Below are 19,930 nucleotides of genomic sequence, written 5' to 3' on the forward strand. Positions count from 1 at the left end.
ACTCAATCCAATCTTTTCTAAGACTCTAGCATTTCTCTGTTCACTCTATCATAAGCTTTCTCTATATCCTGAAAACCTAGGTACAATTCATCCCCATTCTTCTTTTTCTACTCAATCACTTCATTCACCACAAATATAATGTCCTCAGCTCTCCTTTCCACACGAAAACCATTCTGTTCTTCACCAGCACTCCAGCTGTCTCAATCCATTTACACAGTCTCTCATTCAACACTGCACTGAAAACTCTACCTATTGTATTCACTAATGCAATGGGGAGTTTTTGGAACTCAACCGCTAGATGTCGTTGGTGCTCATCTAACTGTAGGAAAGAGAGCTAGAATATTGTTGTACTAAATCCCAGGTGCGTAAAGATGCACAGAACATTGATCATCATGATACTATTGAAATGATGTATCGACTTTTCAATGTCCGGTATGGTTAATATTGACAGAATGTGGTCAAATATTTTTTTTTTTTGAGATTATCGAGTAAACTGCTAGCATTATCTTAAATAAAGCATATTATTAGTATAAAAGCTATTGATTTGGACGATGAAAAAAATAAATAAATAAACAATCACACTGTACTATATAGCATGACACAACCTACTCACTAACATCGTGATATATGGCTCTAGTTTTTTTTTTTTTTTTTTTTGTGGGTATTTTAGCATCCCTCTCACGAAGCGAGCGACAAGGCAAAGTAATTGAGAAGCAAAACAAACATCTCTCAGGCGATCCTGCTGCTGCTGTAGTGTCCAGCTGTCGTAATCCATTGCTTAGGGCGTAGTGGAGATGGGCACCGCACCAACATTCAGCTTCTTGTCCAACAACGTGTTTCTTAAGTTCAACCAGCGCGGCCGAGTCAGGTGTTTGTTTTGGTTAGAGATACACCATTACTATCGCCAGGACACTCGAGGTGCCAGTTCTTTTTATTAAAATTGCCGCTTCCATAAACTAGGAAGGAGATCTATGTACTTTGGACTTTTGGTTGTCACAGACATGTTGCCTTTATATTTACTGTCGTCTAGATTAAGACGTTTCCAATCAAGAGTGTATTCATTTGGAAATCTTAAGATGACCAAATAGATCTAAATGCCGATTCACTAGAAAATCAACTTAGGTAAATGAAAAGAGTTTGAGTTTACTTGTGTTACTACTTAGAAGGGATTACGTAGAAAAATATATTATACGAGTATAAGCCCATTGCATCTTCATGTAAACAGAATAACAGTGTAGGTATATCTGATATTGCTTGTATGTGAGAGAAGAGTGTGTGTCTGTGCTGCCACCTGCTGACAACCACTCGTTATGAAAACTCCCCATTGTTACCTTCAAGCTGCCATCGCATACGCATTACCTTCATTCCCTATTACGTTACAGATATGACACCTGAATACTACTGATGCCGTCGCCACCACCACCACCAGCACCACACCAGTCCATTAATAATTAAAACTAATATTTCCTGTTCATGTATTTTGTCTACGTAATGAAACAGCGGAGGGAAGCATCACGTAGACAGACAGACACAGATTGCTCTCTCCACCAGTCCTCCATCAACAGACTGACTGACTGATTGAAAGACGGACCGACAGACACAGATTACTCTCTCCACCAGTCCTCCATCAACAGACTGACTGACTGATTGAAAGACGGACAGACAGACACAGATTACTCTCTCCACCAGTCCTCCATCAACAGACTGACTGACTGATTGAAAGACAGACAGACACAGATTGGTCTCTCAACCAGTCCTCCATCAGCAGACTTACTGACTGACTGAGTGATGGAAAGCCGGACAAACACAGATTGCTCTCTCCACCAGTCCCCCATTAACTGATTGACTGACAGAAAGACGGACAGACAGACAGGTGGTGTACTAGTATTTATCTGTTCAGCTTCTCAACTTACTTAACTGCAACCTCAATCATATAACTTTCATCATCAGAGTCAGGAAAGTTAAAATACTGATTCTACAGTTTGAAGTTGTGCAGTCGCAAGAATTTGAATTGAAGAAGGGAACGCCTGCTTATTTAGAGATACAGTTCCAGACCAGAGGTTGTTATTGTTACTGTTATTATTATTATTATTATTATTATTATTATTATTATTATTATTGTTATTATTATTATTATTATTGTTATTATTATTATTGTTATTATTATTATTATTACTATTATTATTATTATTATTATTATTATTATTATCATTATTATTATTATTGTTATTATTTTCATTATTATTATTATTATTATTATTATTATTATTATTATTATTATTATTATTATTATTATTATTATTATTATTATTATTATTATTATTATTGTTGTTGTTGTTGTTTTTGTTGTTGTTGTTGTTATTCGCAGAGAGAAACATTCTGTGCCTTTGAAGTCAGTTGCATCTTTCAGCTACACCAGAATTATGTTATTCTTTATTTTTTCAAGTCAATAGCATCTTTCTTACAGCTAGAAAAAAAATAAATAAATCCTTACAAAGTCAACATAGCTACAAAATAATTTATTCATATAAAGAGAAGCATTATTTGTTACATTTTAAGCCAACACATCTCTCTCTCTCTTACAGCTACAACAGACTTTACTCTTGCTATGAAGGACTTCCATACAAAGTTCACCAGGAGAAGGACCCTTCGGGCCATCAGCGAAAGGCAGCGAGTGACCCTGGACGTCATACAGAGGTGGGAGGTGCAGCACATTGAAATACAAGACACAACTCCTGTCACTGGTGTGCTCTACCTGGATGGGATGACATCGCCTGTCATTGATATTGCTGACCCTGCACAGGTGTGTGTGTGAGAGAGAGAGAGAGAGAGAGAGAGAGAGAGAGAGAGAGAGAGAGAGAGAGAGAGAGAGAGAGAGAGAGAGAGAGACCACACAATTCAAACTGCATTTTCTCTGGTTAATTTTTTTATGGTGTACAGAATTAGATGATGAAAGAGATGAAGAGTTGGGTGTTATAACTTTAATTACTATTACTACTACTACTATTACTTCTACTACTACTACTACTACTACTACTACTACTATTACTACTACTACTACTACTACTACTACCACCACCACCACCACTACCAACATCACTACTACCACAACCACTATTACTACTACTACTACTATTACTACTACTACTACTAGTACTACTACTACTACTACTACTACTTCTACTACTACTTAATGATATGTATATAAGTGTGTGGTGCTTTGTCTGGACCAGCTCCTGTGGGACTGGCAGCCTGGCATATAGATAGACGGATTATTATTGCAGCACTACTCCTACCATCACCACCTGCTATTACTAAAAGTCTTAGGATATCAGACACTCAAGTAAACCTAACCTTCAACTTTATTCCCTTTCACTGACAACACTGCAAAGAAAACCACTCTTGGAAACACCAGCTCCACGTCCATCACAGGGAAAAGTACACCACCACCACCTCTTCCTACACAGGTTCGAGAGCAGCTGCTGGACATGACGGAGCAGAAATGCCACGTGTACCTCGGTGGGATCCAGACCATGCACTACAGAACATTCGAAGACAAGATAGGACTTCCAGGAATGCTGGGCACTGTAGTAGGGGATGTGAAACCCTTCTGTGGGAGCCGGAAGATAGGACTTCCAGGAATGCTGGGCACTGTAGTAGGGGATATGAAACCCTTCTGTGGGAGGCAGGAGGGATGTGTGACAGTGTTTGGGAGGCAGGAGGGATGTGTGACAGCATCTGGAATGTGCAGGCTGGGTGTTGAAAGCTATGGGTTAGAGGGTTTGACCTCCACTGAAGTGTAAGGGTGTTGGAACTTGTTAGGGAAAGGATGAGAAGAGAATAAGAGAATAAGAGCAGGCAAGGATGGAGTGATGGAGTCTGTGACGGAAGGGATAAGAGGTGAATGAGAGAATTTGAACAAGTAAGGATGGAAACAAATGAAGGATGGAGTGATGGAGTGTGTGAGGGAGAGGATAGGAAGGGAATAAGAAGACTTAAACATGCAAGGATGGAAATAAATGAAGGATGGAGTATGTGAAGGAGACAAGATGAGAGAAAGAAAATTAGAACATTCAAGGTGGAAACAGATAGAGGATGGAGTGATGGAGTGTGTGAGGAAGAGGAAGAGGACAAGGGAAGAATCAGAGGGTTGGAGCATGGATGGAGGAAATACAAGGACAGGAATAAACAGATGGATAAATAGATAGGGAAAGTAAAGGAGGCTTGGAAAATATGATACTGTTGAGGAAATGTAGGAGAGCTGGAAAGTACTTGATAGAATAATGACATTACAAAAAGTAAATAGTGACGTGACAGATCTAGTGATATAAAAGAAGTTGAAAATGAATGAAAATATTGATGATGCTATTGTTAATGATGTCTTGATTGTAATGCAGCACAATCTGCCACCAGGAAAGCCTTCAGGTTGTTGAGAAATGACCCAAGAATCTTCAGGGAGACTGCATCAAACAGTATGGTCAACGCTAACACCTATAGATATGTGAGTAGTAGTAGTAGTAGTAATAGTAGTAGTAGTAGTAGTAGTAGTAGTAGTAGTAGTAGTAGTAGTAGTAGCAGTAGTAGCAGTAGGGGGGACAAGGCATTCCACTCCCATACCTGCAGACTTAGGAGGCCTCGACTGCGAGGCTACAGTGGTGGAGAGTGGCATAAGAGTAGATAGAGTAGAGGTAGAGTGAATTTATAGTTAACAACTAATGTCTATATTATAGAGTATTAGATATGGTTGGATGCCACAGTCATTAGCGAAAGCTGGGGCTAATGACCTCCAAGTAATGGAGCCCCTAATTGACACATCAATAAACATGGGGTGGAGGTATTATTTTAATGTAGTAGTAGTAGTAGTAGTAGTAGTAGTAGTGGTAGTAGTAGTAGCTGCTGTTGCTGCTGCTGCTGCTGTTGTTGCTTACTGACAAAAACACACGTAATACAAAAAGTTACAATCTCATTTTTTGTCCAACTTAAATAGAAATAAAAATAGTCTTGTAGATGTGTAATAGGCATAACACACAGACACACACACACACACACACACACACACACACACACACACACACACACACACACACACACACACACACACACACACACACACACAGACACACACACACACACACACACACACACACACACACACACACACACACACACACACACACACACACACGGAGCATTCATAGCTTTAAAGATGAATATAAAGAATTAACTTAAAAAGATGGAACATGTTGTGTGGCTATCTGGGCCAGTACATGCCACTCATTTCTCTCAAAGCTAATTATAATTCACAATTAAATTTTTCGGTGTATTTATTTCATGAAAAAAAAAAAAAAATGAATTGGCAGCCAACTTTTATTTTTCATTAAATATTCTTAATTTTCACTTTATTCATAATTTTTTTTTTACCTTACTAATGATTTACAAAAGAATAGGACAAAACACTGCTTTTAAGTTCATAGAAAGTACTCAGCATACTAGAAGTATTAATATAGATTTAGTTTGCCCAACATTCTGAAGTGATTTATCTAGAAAATAATGTTATTAATTTTGTTTCAAGAACATTTAACACCTTATCTCTGGATAAAAAAAAAAAAATGAAAGAAGGAAAACTATATAGATATAAATAAGTAAAAAAAATCTATTAAATTTACAAAATATATAATATCAATTGTAACTCAGTCTTTTTCTTCATTTATTGCTGTAGATAATGTCACTAATTACTATTACTAATGTGTTATATCTAAATAGAAGTATAATTCTGTAAGTTATTATGCTATAATTATTTTGTTGAAATTATTATTGTTTCCCACAAATGTTCCAGTTATATTACTCATGTATATGTATATATGTATGTATGTGTGTATGTATGTATGTATGTATGTATATATGTATGTATGTATGCCTAAGTGTATATGTAAGTATATGTATGTGACTATGTGTGTGTATATGTATACTTGTGTGTGTGTGTGTGTGTGTGTGTGTGTGTGTGTGTGTGTGTGTGTGTGTGTGTGTGTGTGTGTGTGTGTGTGTGTGTGTGTGTGAATATGTGTATGTATGTGTACGCATATAATTAACGTTAATTTATATATTTTTTGTGTGTGATTATGTATATCTTTGAAAACGATCATTCACATGAAAGCGTGATTGCTCTCTGTGAGACAATGGCTCAACTCAAGCAAGTCTGCACGAGCTGCGGCTCAACACACTTCGCTAGAAAAGGCAAATGTTATATTAATTCTTGTATTAATATTATAAAGCAATAAACATTACTTACTTACCTACACACACACACACACACACACACACACACACACACACACACACACACACACACATACACATAAAAAAAAATATTATTAGGAAATTATTTGGAATCGTTGAGTTGAAACCCTAAGGAGTAAAGAAGTTTTGAGGGATTATTTTCTGGAAAGAAAAAAAAATAGGTAATGTCAGAAAGGAAGATTAAAATATATTGAAAAAAAAAATAGACTAAAATATGTTATTCTTAAAGAAAAAGACGTACTTAACGATTTTTCTATTTATTTTCATTGGTGTAATAGACTAAATTTTGTTATTCCTAAGAAAAAAAGACGTACTTAACGATTTTTCTATTTATTTTCATTGATGTAATAGAAAACTCCTTAATATTCCCCACCTACTCGAATTATTCTTTATCAAAACTGTGTAACGTAAAATTTTTGTCTTGTTCGCACCGGTGTAATAAACATAAATCGTGACTATTTATTAGGTAGACCATGTAATGAGTGAAGAAATACGCCATGCCGTCAGTAAAAGCACAGGCCACCGTGACGACCTCGCACCAGTCAAGATAAGAAGACTGGGAAGTGGGAAGGCCATGACGCAACACCCTGCTGCCCTTCCACTGCGGTATGCAACAATTCACAACACTGAAAACAATGTAAGTTCTCCTTATAATCATCTACAGGAAAGGGAAGGCATTAAAAAAAAAAAAAAAGATTTTGCAATTTAGAAGAAAATATATCTCGGAGTGGTTAGTGATTAAAAGATGTGTCAAAAGGTTGAAAAGGGTTACAGACGCTCAGAAGACGCATTCCAGGGAGGTGGAAGGTGAGAAAGTCTGACCACTCCTCCTCCTTAAAAGAACATGAGAACTTAAGAAAATAAGGAAATTTGTAAGAAGCCATCAGGTCTACACGTGGCGATCCCTGTACAAAACACACCTCCCTATTTCCACCTATCGTCCCCATCCAGTCTAACCCTTCAAACTACCGCCTTATTGCTGACAGGCCAGTTCCAGAGTCACCCTTTTTCCTCTTGCTAGCTAACCAACAGAAGTGCTTTAGCCGTCGTCAGGTTCCACAATCAACTTTGCACACTGCTTGTCGTTTGGGGGAGTACCGAAAATTGGAACTGGTAAGGCAAAAGGGTCAATTCCACAGTTTTTTCGTAAGCTATCAACCAAAAACGCTTCCTAAGTTGGTAAGCTCCCGAACAAATAAGAGGAGTGTTTCGTTTGAATAGCTTACGAAGAGACTAAAACTGACCCGGTATATTTGCTCGTGGTCTCGTCTGTCCTCGTCATATATAGAGAGAGTCACGGCATGTCCATTTAAGCGAATCCCGACCCCGCTTCTTGATGGTGATAGTGCACTGAAGAAGTAAGTTGACATACGCAGGGCACAGTAAGCGCGGAGCCAGTGATACAGACAGTTAGGAAAGCAGAATGTCAACGAAAGGATGGTAAAACAGGGCAGTGCTGACAGAATCATTAGAGTTGGAGAGAAGAGAGAAGTGTTGCTTGGGTGACCTGGAATAGACAGAAATGATGATGCGTGTAGGATGTTTGGGAGACATTTGTACTGCAGTATTACCGGAAATAGATTATGATGGTGGTGGTGGTGGTAGTTTTTGTGGTGGTGATGATGATGAGGAGGAGGAGGAGGAGGTTGTGGTGATTGTGATGAGAAAGATGGAGATTATGATGATTGTGATGATGATGGTGAGGAGGAGGAGATGAGAGAGAGAGGAGGAGGAGGAGGAGGAGGAGGAGGAGGAGAAAGAGGAACAAATTTTTAATGATGAGGAGGCGGAAGAGGAGAAGATGATAATGATGATGAAGAGGAGGAAAAGGAGAACGAGGAGGAAGAGGAGGAGGAAGAGGAATAGAAAGTTAAGGATAATGATGAGAATTATGATGATGATTATGATGACAATGAAACACAACGCCACAAATCGCAATGGTGATGTTGGCACTTAGTGTATACCTAGCCAAAGAATAAATAAATAGATAAATAGAAATAGATAAATAAATAAAAGACAAAGAAAAATCATACGAATAGAAGTCATGCTCTCTCTCTCTCTCTCTCTCTCTCTCTCTCTCTCTCTCTCTCTCTCTCTCTCTCTCTCTCTCATTAGCACTTTTCATGGCTTTTGTACTCGATAAATGATATACCACACTTCGCTATCAGTAGTGACTGACTACACACACACACACACACACACACACACACACACACAGTAGGTATGCGTATCAGTGAATTCTTGGTGCGTAGTTAGTTGGCAGGGAGTATGAGGGGCAGGTGGGTAGAGGTGGATGGGGGGGATGGAACAGGAAGGGAGAGAGAAAGTAGTGGTGTGAGGTGAGGTGGAAAGGGATAGCGGGGTGTAGCTTCCATGTGTTACCCTTATTGGCCACCAGGAGAGATTGCTAGAATAGGTAGTCTCTCTCTCTCTCTTTCTCTCTCTCTCTCTCTCACACACACACACACACACACGTCTTGGATTTATGTTCCGTGGCGAATCTGGCAACGTAACGGTTCAGTGTAAGACTCGAGTCAGCGCGGGTTAGTGTCACGTGAAAATAAAGCCCATTGAATATAAGTACGTCCCCTGGAGACCTTATAATTACATCTGATCCTTGATTCATTTATTCTCCTGCACACTAAAGAATGCTATAGATATTTCCCGCACTGTGAGACCGTGGACATTTGGCTCAGCTGCGTGAACAATACTCGAAACAATGAACCTCCGAACTGAGACACTGGATCTGTAACTCTCAGCCGCCTTAGTCCTGCTCGCCTCGCTACTGCCGCGTGGTTACGTCAAGACAGCGGGCGGCCGCGTACTAGTTTCCTTAGTACTTGTGCTTCCGTGTCAATACCGTGTGCTGTAAACTTCTGAACGAACTGAGATACTCATTCAGTTTTGGTCGCCTCTGCATTATCTCGTGGTGACGTAAAGGTGACGGCCGTGTGTTAGTTTCCCCGGTAATTGTGCCTCCGTAACATTACTGTGTGCAGTGGTCGTGAGAACTGCGAGGTGGCGGTGCAGACTGTGCCGTGGAGAGCCGCGGGGTGTTGGAATCGCCTGTCAGTCACCTTGAAGGCGTCATATTCCCTCCCTGCTCTTCCCCGTGTCTTCTTGTCGATGTTGGTAATGTACTAGTCACTATTTTGTGTGCATGTGTTTTGTTTATTTATTATTTGTGCATAGAGGAACTGAAAGGTTAGCAGCCTGCAGTGTTTTTGGTCAACCCATGTTTTGCGTATTTGTTCAGTCATTACTTGCTTGTTACTTGCGCATAGAGGAAGTAAGGAAGGTAATAAGCTGCAGTGTTTCTGATCATCCTGTGTTCTGCGTATCTGTTCAGTCGTTGTTTATTATTTGTGCATTGAGAAACTAGTAGGAAACAGGATGCAGCGTCTCCAATCACCACTTGTCAACCTTCTCTTGGCCTCAACATTTCAATTGGTCTCCTTGTTCCTGTTCATTTTAATAGTGTCACTGTTTGGTGCAAGTGTTTAGTTGATGTTGTTGTTGTTGTTGTTGTTGTTGTTGTTTTATCTGCGCACAGTGGAACCACTAGGCTACAGCGTCTCAGATTACTCATAATCTTTCCCTTTCTTTCCCTGCCCATCACAATCTTTGCTTATTTCTTAGCAATTGAGGTTTTCCATGTTGGTATTATCGTTAGTTCAGTGATGGTACGGATGTTTTCAAGCCACACTTTTAACGATTTGTTCAGATTTTTTTTTTTTTTTTTTTTTTTTTATGTAGGAAGGATACTGGCCAAGGGCAACAAAAATCTAATAAAAAAAATGCCCACTGAAATGCCAGTCCCTAAAAGGGTCAAAGCAGTGGTCAAAAATTGGTGGATAAGTGTCTTGAAACCTCCCTCTTGAAGGAATTCAAGTCATAGGAAGGTGGAAATACAGAAGCAGGCAAGGAGTTCCAGAGTTTACCAGAGAAAGGGATGAATGATTGAGAATACTGGTTAACTCTTGCGTTAGAGAGGTGGACAGAATAGGAGTGAGAGAAAGAAGAAAGTCTTGTGCAGCGAGGCCGCGGAAGGAGGGGAGGCATGCAGTTAGCAAGATCAGAAGAGCAGTTAGCATGAAAATAGCGGTAGAAGACAGCTAGAGATGCAACATTGCGGCGGTGAGAGAGAGGCTGAAGACAGTCAGTTAGAGGAGAGGAGTTGATGAGACGAAAAGCTTTTGATTCCACCCTGTCTAGAACAGCAGTATGAGTGGAACCCCCCCAGACATGTGAAGCATACTCCATACATGGACGGATAAGGCCCTTGTACAGAGTTAGCAGCTGCGGGGGTGAGAAAAACTGGCGGAGACGTCTCAGAACACCTAACTTCATGGAAGCTGTTTTAGCTAGAGATGAGATGTGAAGTTTCCAGTTCAGATTATAAGTAAAGGACAGACCGAGGAAGTTCAGTGTAGAAGAGGGGGATAGTTGAGTGTCATTGAAGAAGAGGGGATAGTTGTCTGGAAGATTGTGTCGAGTTGATAGATGGAGGAATTGAGTTTTTGAGGCATTGAACAATACCAAGTTTGCTCTGCCCCAATCAGAAATTTTAGAAAGATCAGAAGTCATGCGTTCTGTGGCTTCCCTGCGTGATATGTTTACCTCCTGAAGGGTTGGACGTCTATGAAAAGACGTGGAAAAGTGCAGGGTGGTATCATCAGCATAGGAGTGGATAGGACAAGAAGTTTGTTTTAGAAGTTCGTTTTATTAATCACTGGGCGTTTGAAGTTTTTCATGTCCTAACAACCACTGCTCTTATATATATATATATATATATATATATATATATATATATATATATATATATATATATATATATATATATATATATATATATATATATATATATATATATATATATATATATATATATATAGCTAAATTGTCGTAAGTTTTTAATCTGATAGCTTTTTAGAGGTTGCATTATTTTCTTGTGTTCTGGTGTGTGTGTGTGTGTGTGTGTGTGTGTGTGCGTGTGTGTGTTATTATGCATTAAAAAAAAAGAAAAGTCCCTTCACTAAACATGAACCCTAACCTAATTACTCACTCACTCACTCACTCACTCATTCGATCGCTCAACATGGAGAGGGGAACAATCTAACCTAACCACACTTTCGATCGCCTAGCACACACACACACACACACACACACACAGAGCACCAAGCAAAGCGAAGCCAGACGAAGGCGAGCGGAGCCACTTCAATCATTCAGGCTGGAAGAAAACGAGCTCTCGAGTAAATAAATCTAGCGACCCAGCTGAAGCCTGCCTTAACCTAATCTATTCTAATCTAACTTTACATTACTTTACTTTTTCCTTGCCTTGCCTTGCCTTGCCTTGCCTTTATTAAACCTACCTTACGTAACCTAACCTAACATAACCTAACCTTGCCTAACCTTACCTTTATTAACCTACCTAACCTAACCTAACCTAACCTAACCTAACCTATCATATCATATCCTATTCTTTTATATCCAACCCTTACCTGACTTTACATTTCCTAATCTAACCTGACTTGACCTAAACTAACCTGACCTGACCTGACCTTACCTGACCTTACCCAACGTAACCTTACCTGCCACCTCTCTCTCTCTCTCTCTCTCTCTCTCTCTCTCTCTCTCTCTCTCTCTCTCTCTCTCTCTCTCTCTCTCTCTCTCTCTACACGTGTCTTCCTTTCATCTCTAATGCAATCTCTTGTTTCTAGATACGAAAGGAAGCAACTTTTTCAACTTTTATTTCTTCAATGAGTGGAATTCATTACAAAAACTCGATTACTTTTTGTCCCTTTTAACTTGTTAATTTACCTGTTGACTGGTTGAGTGGCTGGCTGGCTGACTGACTGACTGACTGAATGAATGATTGGCTGACTGATTAACTAATGTAAGAGAGAGAGAGAGAGAGAGAGAGAGAGAGAGAGAGAGAGAGAGAGAGAGAGAGAGAGAGAGAGAGAGAGAGAGAGAGACGAAGGAAGCTGTTTAAAGTCTGAAGAGAACACTTGTAGAAGGAAGAGGGTCGAGGGGAAGACAGAATTATTAGCGAGACAGCAAACAGTGGCAGCAGGAGAGGAGAATGTGATGGAGAGAAACACGTCACGCGCACGTTCACTCCGCCAACCCCTAACTTGTCAATCAACAGAAGCAAGTTTGGATGTGCACTGTGCATGGCAACGTGGTCCTGACGAAGAAGGAATGAGGCGCACTTTATTTTTTAGGTTAACGGCAGTTGTACAAGTAAAGTCACCCCTTTCTCTCATTAGAGTTTCTTCTTCCTTTTCTGTTCCGCTGCTCTCGTCTCTTCCCACTTACTCTCTCCTCCCTCATTTCAGGCCTGCCCAGTCAAGATACAGCTCCTAATGAAAGGAGAGGAGAGGAAAGAACTTCTCCTCTCCTCTCCTCTCCTCGTCTCTTTTCTTCTCTTTTCTTTTCTTCTCTTTACTCTTTTCTCTTTACTTTCTTCTTCTATTTACACTTTTCTTCTCTTTACTCTCCTCTCCTCTCCTCTCCTCTCCTCTCCTCTCCTCTCCTCTCTCTCTCTCTCTCTCTCTCTCTCTCTCTCTCTCTCTCTCTCTCTCTCTCTCTCTCTCTCTCTCTCTCTCTCTCTCTCTCTCACGCGCGCGCGCGCGTGCCCTCTCTTTTCTCCGTCAGTATTTAATCTTTTTTTTTATCTTATATATTTTTCTTCTTTACTTAGGTTCTTTTCCCTACTTCTCTTCCACTCTGTTCAGGCTTTTTTTTTTTACTGTGATATTTTAGTTTGCATGACAATCTCAAGTCCCAGTGTGTGAGTCAGTGCACATAATATCTCTTGCCTTACCAACATGCCGCCTTCTCCTACACAACCAACATCCAGTACGTGTGTTAGATAACTTACTCTTTCAACAACTTTTCATAGGTACAGTCAGTCATTGTTGATGTTGAGAACACTAGTGAGGACACTGTGACAAACAGGAGGCAGGAGGTGAAGGGAACAAGGCATGAGAAGAAAGACTTTTATTTATGCTCTTCTTCTGTAATCCTCTGAGGAAGCCATTAAGAAATTACTAGTCAGGAATAAAGCTGTCATTTCCTGACCTGTGTTGCCTTTACCACTCACATCTTCATCCAGAACACTGTTAAAAATTACTTCCATGGACACAGGAAAGAGAGAAGAGGTAGTTAGTATTGTCATTCCTACGAAATTACTAGTCAGGAATAAAGCTGTCATTTCCTGAGCTGTGTTGCCTTCACCACCTACGTCTCCATTCAGAACACTGTGAAGCATTGCTTCCATGGACACAGGAAGTAGAGAATAGGAAGTTAATATTGTCCTTTCTTTGCTACAGAACTTTATTTGTACAATTGCATTAAACCTTTTTATCGCTACAGTCACCTTTCGCTGGCATTCCAAACACTGCTGTTCACGGGGGAAGTTTTCTCATATTAGTGTTCTGTCCGAAAGGTCTACAATTTGACACCGCTTCTTGGGATAATTTCTTACGTAAATATATGTCTAGTTATTTGTACAGGAGATTCCAATAATGGGGAGAGAGAGAGAGAGAGAGAGAGAGAGAGAGAGAGAGAGAGAGAGAGGTAACGGGGTGAGTGAAAGAGGATGTAGAGAGAAGGGAATATGTTTCTAAGGAAAGCATCTTTTCAAACCGTGACGATCGTCTATTGGTTGTGATGGAAGCAATTTGTGCCTTTTAGTATGTGTGATTCTTTGTTTTTTTTTTCTTTTTCTTTAATTGGTTCGCCTGAGGTACGTTTTTGTATTAGCTGCAGGTGTTTATGTCTTGTTTGTGTTTACAGCTTGTTTTTAAGGGAGACTGATTGGCTGACTGTGATTCTTATGTTTTCTTCCTCATATTCCTGTGTGTGTGTGTGTGTGTGTGTGTGTTAGAGAGAGAGAGAGAGAGAGAGAGAGAGAGAGAGAGAGAGAGAGAGAGAGAGAGAGAGAGAGAGAGAGAGAGACTGCCTCATACCACACACACACACACACACACACACACAATAAAAATAATTTATTCATTCTACAGTGAAAAAAATACATGAAACATACATCAGTGTTATTACTACTACTACTACTACTACCACTACTACTACTACTACTACTACTACTACTACTACTACTACTACTACTACTACTACCACCATCACCACTACCCACCACTACCACCAATACCCCAGTAACACTTGTAATACAAACCCCAACAAACAACAACTCTCTTCACTACACTACATCAAAAACCCACAACACACAACACACAGTGGAGATAATCAAGTCTCCCAGGTTACAGCTTAGCCAATACTCACCCCTTGAATTTAATCCCTGATGGTCGGAAGCTTCGCCCATCGCCACACGCCTCGCCCTTCATAAAACTGGGAATGGTGACAAAAAGACCGATAACTAGAGAGGGCAGGGATTACCGTCATTAATGCTACTGGGCTGGAAACAATAGGGAGGGCGGTATCTTGATTGTTGGCAAGGTGGTTAATTTGATGGAGGAAAGATTGGATTAGGTGGGAGAGAGCAGACCGTGGCCTGTTTGTTTACGAGTAGTCGGGTGAAAGAGACTGGCTGACTATTGAGTGTGGTTAAGTAGAGTGAACAGAGGAGACTAGCTGGGTGGAGGAGAGTACAGCTAGTAAATTAGTTGTGATAGGAAAGACATTATCCATTGAAGTGGAAGAGAGGAGAAATACTAGGTACCTAATTAAAAAAAAAAAAAAAGCCTGTTAAAAAGGTGAGACAAAGGAGACATTACCTCGTTACATGGAACATAAGAGAAAGTAGTTAGTTAGGATAGAAGAGACAGTGAGTGGGTAGTTAGATGGGATACAGGAGGGTGGTCAGTTGATTAGATGGGATAAAGGAGAACATGGCTCTTTAATATTTTGGACAGTTACTTGTGAATTAAGTGGAACGAAAGAAACAATGGCTAGATAATTAATTGGGATAGAGGAGAACGTATTTGGGTAGTTATGTGGAATAAGTTAGACCGTGGTGTGTTGTTAGCAGAAGTGTTACTTGAGGAAGAAAGAAAAGAGTAGGAAGAGAAGTTAAAAGTATAAAGGGATAGTGTGGGAAGAAGAAAAGAATAAGTAGGAGAAAGAGAAGGAAAAATATATAAAAAGTAAAGAAATCTCTAACAATTAGCAGAAATATTATATGAGAAGAGATAAAAACATATGAAGAGAAGCTCACAGAATGGCAGAGTAGCGCATGATGGAGAAAAAAAAAAATATAATTAGGAAGAGAAGGAAGAGAAGAAGAACAAAAATACATAAAAAAAGAATAAATAAATAAATAAAACCTCCGGCAAGGCACACTGGATGTAGCTGGATAAATTCACGGAACTGCAACAGAATCCACAGCAACATTGCAACCATTATTTACCTTCCCTTTATGCCCACGTGGGAATGTATTGAAGCTGAGACGATGCAAAGGAAAAAGGAAAGTAGTATTCCATATGTAGATTGATTCCATAAGTTGTGGTGCGCGAGTGTTCATTCCTGGCTGACCATGAGACGACCAGCGCTGAGAGAGGAGTCTTTATTGAACCTCCTAGGCGAGAAGCGACCGAGGTACAAAAGAGAGGACGGTGAAGGACACGTGTTTGTGTACGTTTCCAGCAACACCGTGGAGGTTTAATGATAATGTGATGCCATAAGAGGGTTTAGAGTTTGTAGGATGTTGGATTTTACGATGTTTATGTTTGTTTTTATTTTATCATCTGTGTGAAGGTAGTGACACGTGTGCTTGTATGTTGACAGTAATGATGCTTCTGCTTCATTATAAACTGGATGACACACCAGGAGTTAAACTTCATAAGATAGAGGATTTTACTTTTTTTTTTTTTATCATCTGTGTGAAGTAGTGTGACAGTAACACGTGTTCTTGTATGCTAGCAGTAATAACGCATCTGTTTCATTATAAGCTGGATGACACAAGAGGATTTAAAGTTTATAAGATGGAGAATTTTTGCGTTTCATTGCCAAGGAATTAAAAAAAATCATCTGAGTGTATCCAAGGACACGTTGTCTGATACGCTTTCACAAATAACACATCCGTTTCCTTACAGTCTGGAGAACATAAATGTTAGTGTTCATAAGAAATGTTTATATAATCAAGTAGTTCAAGATCTTTTTTTTTTCTGTAAGAGGGGCTCTGGTGAAGAGCAACAAAGGCAGAAACAAAGGCCCATTCATGTGCCAATCCTTAAAGAAAATTATTTAAAATATAATCCAAAATTGGAGGATGTGTCTTGAAACATATCTCCTCAAAGACATTCATTCATGGGGAGTGTGGCGTGACAGAAGCAGGCAGGCAGCTCCAGAGTGGTTATGTCTCCTCAAAGACATTCATTCATGGGGAGTGTGGCGTGACAGAAGCAGGCAGGGAGCTCCAGAGTGGTTTCAGCCTGGGACACTTGTTGTGGTACGTTTTCAGTAACATTGTGATCTGGATGCCACTAAGGGATTTAAAATTTGCGATATATTTTCTTCCATCATGGAGTTATAGATTATATGGAGTTAAACGTTCGCTGTTATTTACTACATCTTTGTTATATTCTGACTAATTATAAAGGATTTGTTCTACGGATTCCGGCTAAAGGATGTGAGGAAGTTCAGAAATTTATTGTGCAGAAAGGATTAAACGCTTTCTTTCTTCAATACTGCGAATGTCCTCACGCGGCACAAAGTTGATGAAGCAAGTGAAGCGCAGTGCTTGTTAAACTACCACTGCAATCATGAAATCCTTCACAAGAGGAATAAGACAGTAATTAGGCTGTTAGTGCTGAGGCATTAGGGGGCTTCAGCTAAAGGTGGTGTATAGCTAAAGGTGGTGTTCAAGAAAATTAGAATCATGAAAAGTGTTCCAGAGTTTGCCACTGAAAGAGGTGAAATAGTGGACATTTGTTTTTAATTCTTGCGTCAGTGAGTTGAGCAGTAAATTAATAAGAATAAAATGAAAGTTATTAGGTATGTGAAAACACGATATCTCTTGCATTAATAAAGTTGGACATTATAGGATCAAGATAAAAAGATGAAAATCGTTGAGAGATGGAAATTGAACATCAGACACAGAATTGTTAAGTTTGCCATTGAAAGGTGAAAGAGTAAAAATTTACTCTTTCACCGGTATATTTAATATACCGGTGAACTCTTGCGCTAGTAAGGTGCACAGAATATAGGTAGAAATAAGCATAAAATCATAGGGCTGTGGGAATACAATATCAAGCAGAATTCCTGAGTGTGCTAGTGAAAGATGTGAGAGTCAAGATACTGCTTAACTCTTGCATTAGTAAGATGGACAGAATAAGAATAAATACAAAGCCGTAGGGACGTGTGTCAGTGATAGAGTGAATGCATTGTTTAACTCTTGCATTAGTAAGATGGACGGAATAAGAATAAATACAAAGCCGTAGGGACGTGGAAATAAGATGCCAAAGAGAACTGAGTGTGCCAGTGAAAGAGTGAATGCATTGTATAACTCTTGCATTAGTAAGGTGGACAGAATAAGAATAGACATAAACTCAGTGATATGCAAGTACGATATCATAGAGGGAATTCCCCAAGTTTATCAGTGAAAGAAGCCCCTGATGTTAACACACGAATCATTGTTTTCTGAAGAGGAATAACTACGAGAAGGGAATAACACTATTGCAACCCTCACTGACGGGCTTAAGCTGTTTTTTTTAAATATAAAGGTCAGTTTGTGAGTGTAAAGCACACCTCAAGCGGCTCTCTCTTAACTGATGGAGGGAAGAAGATTACTGACTCACAGATGTACAACAATGTGCTCTCAACTTTACAATAAAGGGAGAGTTTACCGCTTCTAAAAAAATTGTGCTGGAATCGGATACACGTGCATCATACATTATTATAATACGTAGAATATAGAGGCTGATTCCTAGATACATAGGCAGATCGACACACAGATAGATAGATAGATACATACATACATATAAAAATAGATACAGAGATATATAGATAGTTTAAAAGATTTCCTACACTACACAGTCACACAAGAGACACACTGCACACTACACTACACACAAGAGAGAGAGAGAGAGAGAGAGAGAGAGAGAGAGAGAGAGAGAGAGAGAGAGAGAGAGAGAGAGAGAGGGGTTAGGAAGTAGGCTATTTCTCAATCTGTAAGATAAATAAATATTGAAGAATTACATTTACTTTTGTGAACTTTCTCTCTCTCTCTCTCTCTCTCTCTCTCTCTCTCTCTCTCTCTCTCTCTCTCTCTCTCTCTCTCTCTCTCTCTCTCTCTCCCACTTTCTAATATCTTCCCCTTATTCGTTGTTCATGTTATCTCCTCTTTTTTTTTCCTTTCTTCAACTTTTGTCGTATCCTTTTCCTTTTTATCAATTATCCCTCATTGTTTCCCTTCATCACTTTTTCTCCCAATCCTTCCTTTATTATTTTCCTCCCTCCCTCCCTCCCTCCCTCCCTCCCTCCCTCCCTCCCTCCCTCCTTTCTTTTTTCTTTCTTTCTTTTCTTACTTGCTTATTTTCATTCCCTCTCCATTATTTTAATATTATTATTTTTCCTCCTCCTCCTCTTCCTGCTCCTCCTCCTCCTCCTCCTCCTCCTCCTCCTCCTCCTCCTCCTCCTCTTCCGCCTCCTCCTCTCCCCCTTCAAACATGACATTAATACTGTATTTTCTTTCCAACGAGATCAGCTTTTTTTTTTTCCGCTAAGAGTAATTTCTCCATTTTCTATGAAGACCGACTAGGGGTAACGTTTTCTTTCTTCACGAGAGAGAGAGAGAGAGAGAGAGAGAGAGAGAGAGAGAGAGAGAGAGAGAGAGAGAGAGAGAGAGAGAGAGAGGGGAGAGGCATAGGATTAGAATTATCTTTCGCTAATCTCTCTCTCTCTCTCTCTCTCTCTCTGTGTGTGTGTGTGTGTGTGTGTGTGTGTGTGTGTGTGTGTGTGTGTGAGAGAGAGAGAGAGAGAGAGAGAGAGAGAGAGAGAGAGAGAGAGAGAGAGAGAGTCTGCTCTGTATGTAATGAAGGCTAAGTGATGAAAAAGGTCAGTCAGGTGAGAGTGGTGCTCAGGTAAACAGTCATTAACATAATTAACTTTGCTGCAGCGTAAATGAAGTGAAAATGTTACTTACCTGGTTAATTATTGCGTATTTTTGTGGCTTGCTTTGATATTTTGCCTTGTAGATAATAAGGTGGAGGGGCACGTGGAATTAGAAAAGAAAATATAACAATTGCTCCGCCTAAAACTTGTTAAGCTTTGTATTGTTCATCTGATTTTTTATTTTACGCCAGAGGTTTATTTTCACTTTGCTAATTTTACGTCTAGATAAGAAGGCTAAGGAGTACAAGGAGCAGGAAATAATGTGATAATTTTACGTCTAGATAAGAAGGTTAAGGAGTACAAGGAGCAGGAAATAATGTGATAATTTTACGTCTAGATAAGAAGGTTAAGGAGTACAAGGAGCAGGAAATAATGTGATAATTTTACGTCTAGATAAGAAGGTTAAGGAGTACAAGGAGCAGGAAATGATGTGATAATTTTCTCGCCTAAAACTTGAAATGGGATTCAGATTTTCATTATTTTGATATTAATTCATAGTTTTATTTACTTTTCTTTTGCAGTGATCTACTCTTATGTT

General features: G+C 39.5%; 1 protein-coding gene across 4 annotated transcripts in view; it reads left to right on the top strand.

The window, feature by feature from the left end:
* The first annotated feature begins 2,586 nt into the window (after nt 1-2,586).
* The window catches only part of LOC135110156 (uncharacterized), an 85,880-nt gene continuing 68,536 nt past the window's right edge, over nt 2,587-19,930 (top strand). For 2 of the 4 annotated variants that reach the window (XM_064022129.1, XM_064022130.1), the window contains exons 1-2: nt 2,587-2,803; nt 3,468-4,501. In XM_064022129.1, the coding sequence (XP_063878199.1) occupies nt 2,609-2,803; nt 3,468-3,803 (531 nt within the window). In that variant the 5' untranslated portion in view covers nt 2,587-2,608 and the 3' untranslated portion in view covers nt 3,804-4,501. Of the gene's footprint in view, nt 2,804-3,467; nt 4,502-9,410; nt 9,430-19,930 lie in introns of those variants that run through there. The other 2 variants (XR_010273101.1, XR_010273098.1) reach the window with 2 other exon arrangements.

This window comes from Scylla paramamosain, chromosome 20 (genome assembly GCF_035594125.1).
Source record: "Scylla paramamosain isolate STU-SP2022 chromosome 20, ASM3559412v1, whole genome shotgun sequence".
Lineage (NCBI taxonomy): Eukaryota > Metazoa > Arthropoda > Malacostraca > Decapoda > Portunidae > Scylla > Scylla paramamosain.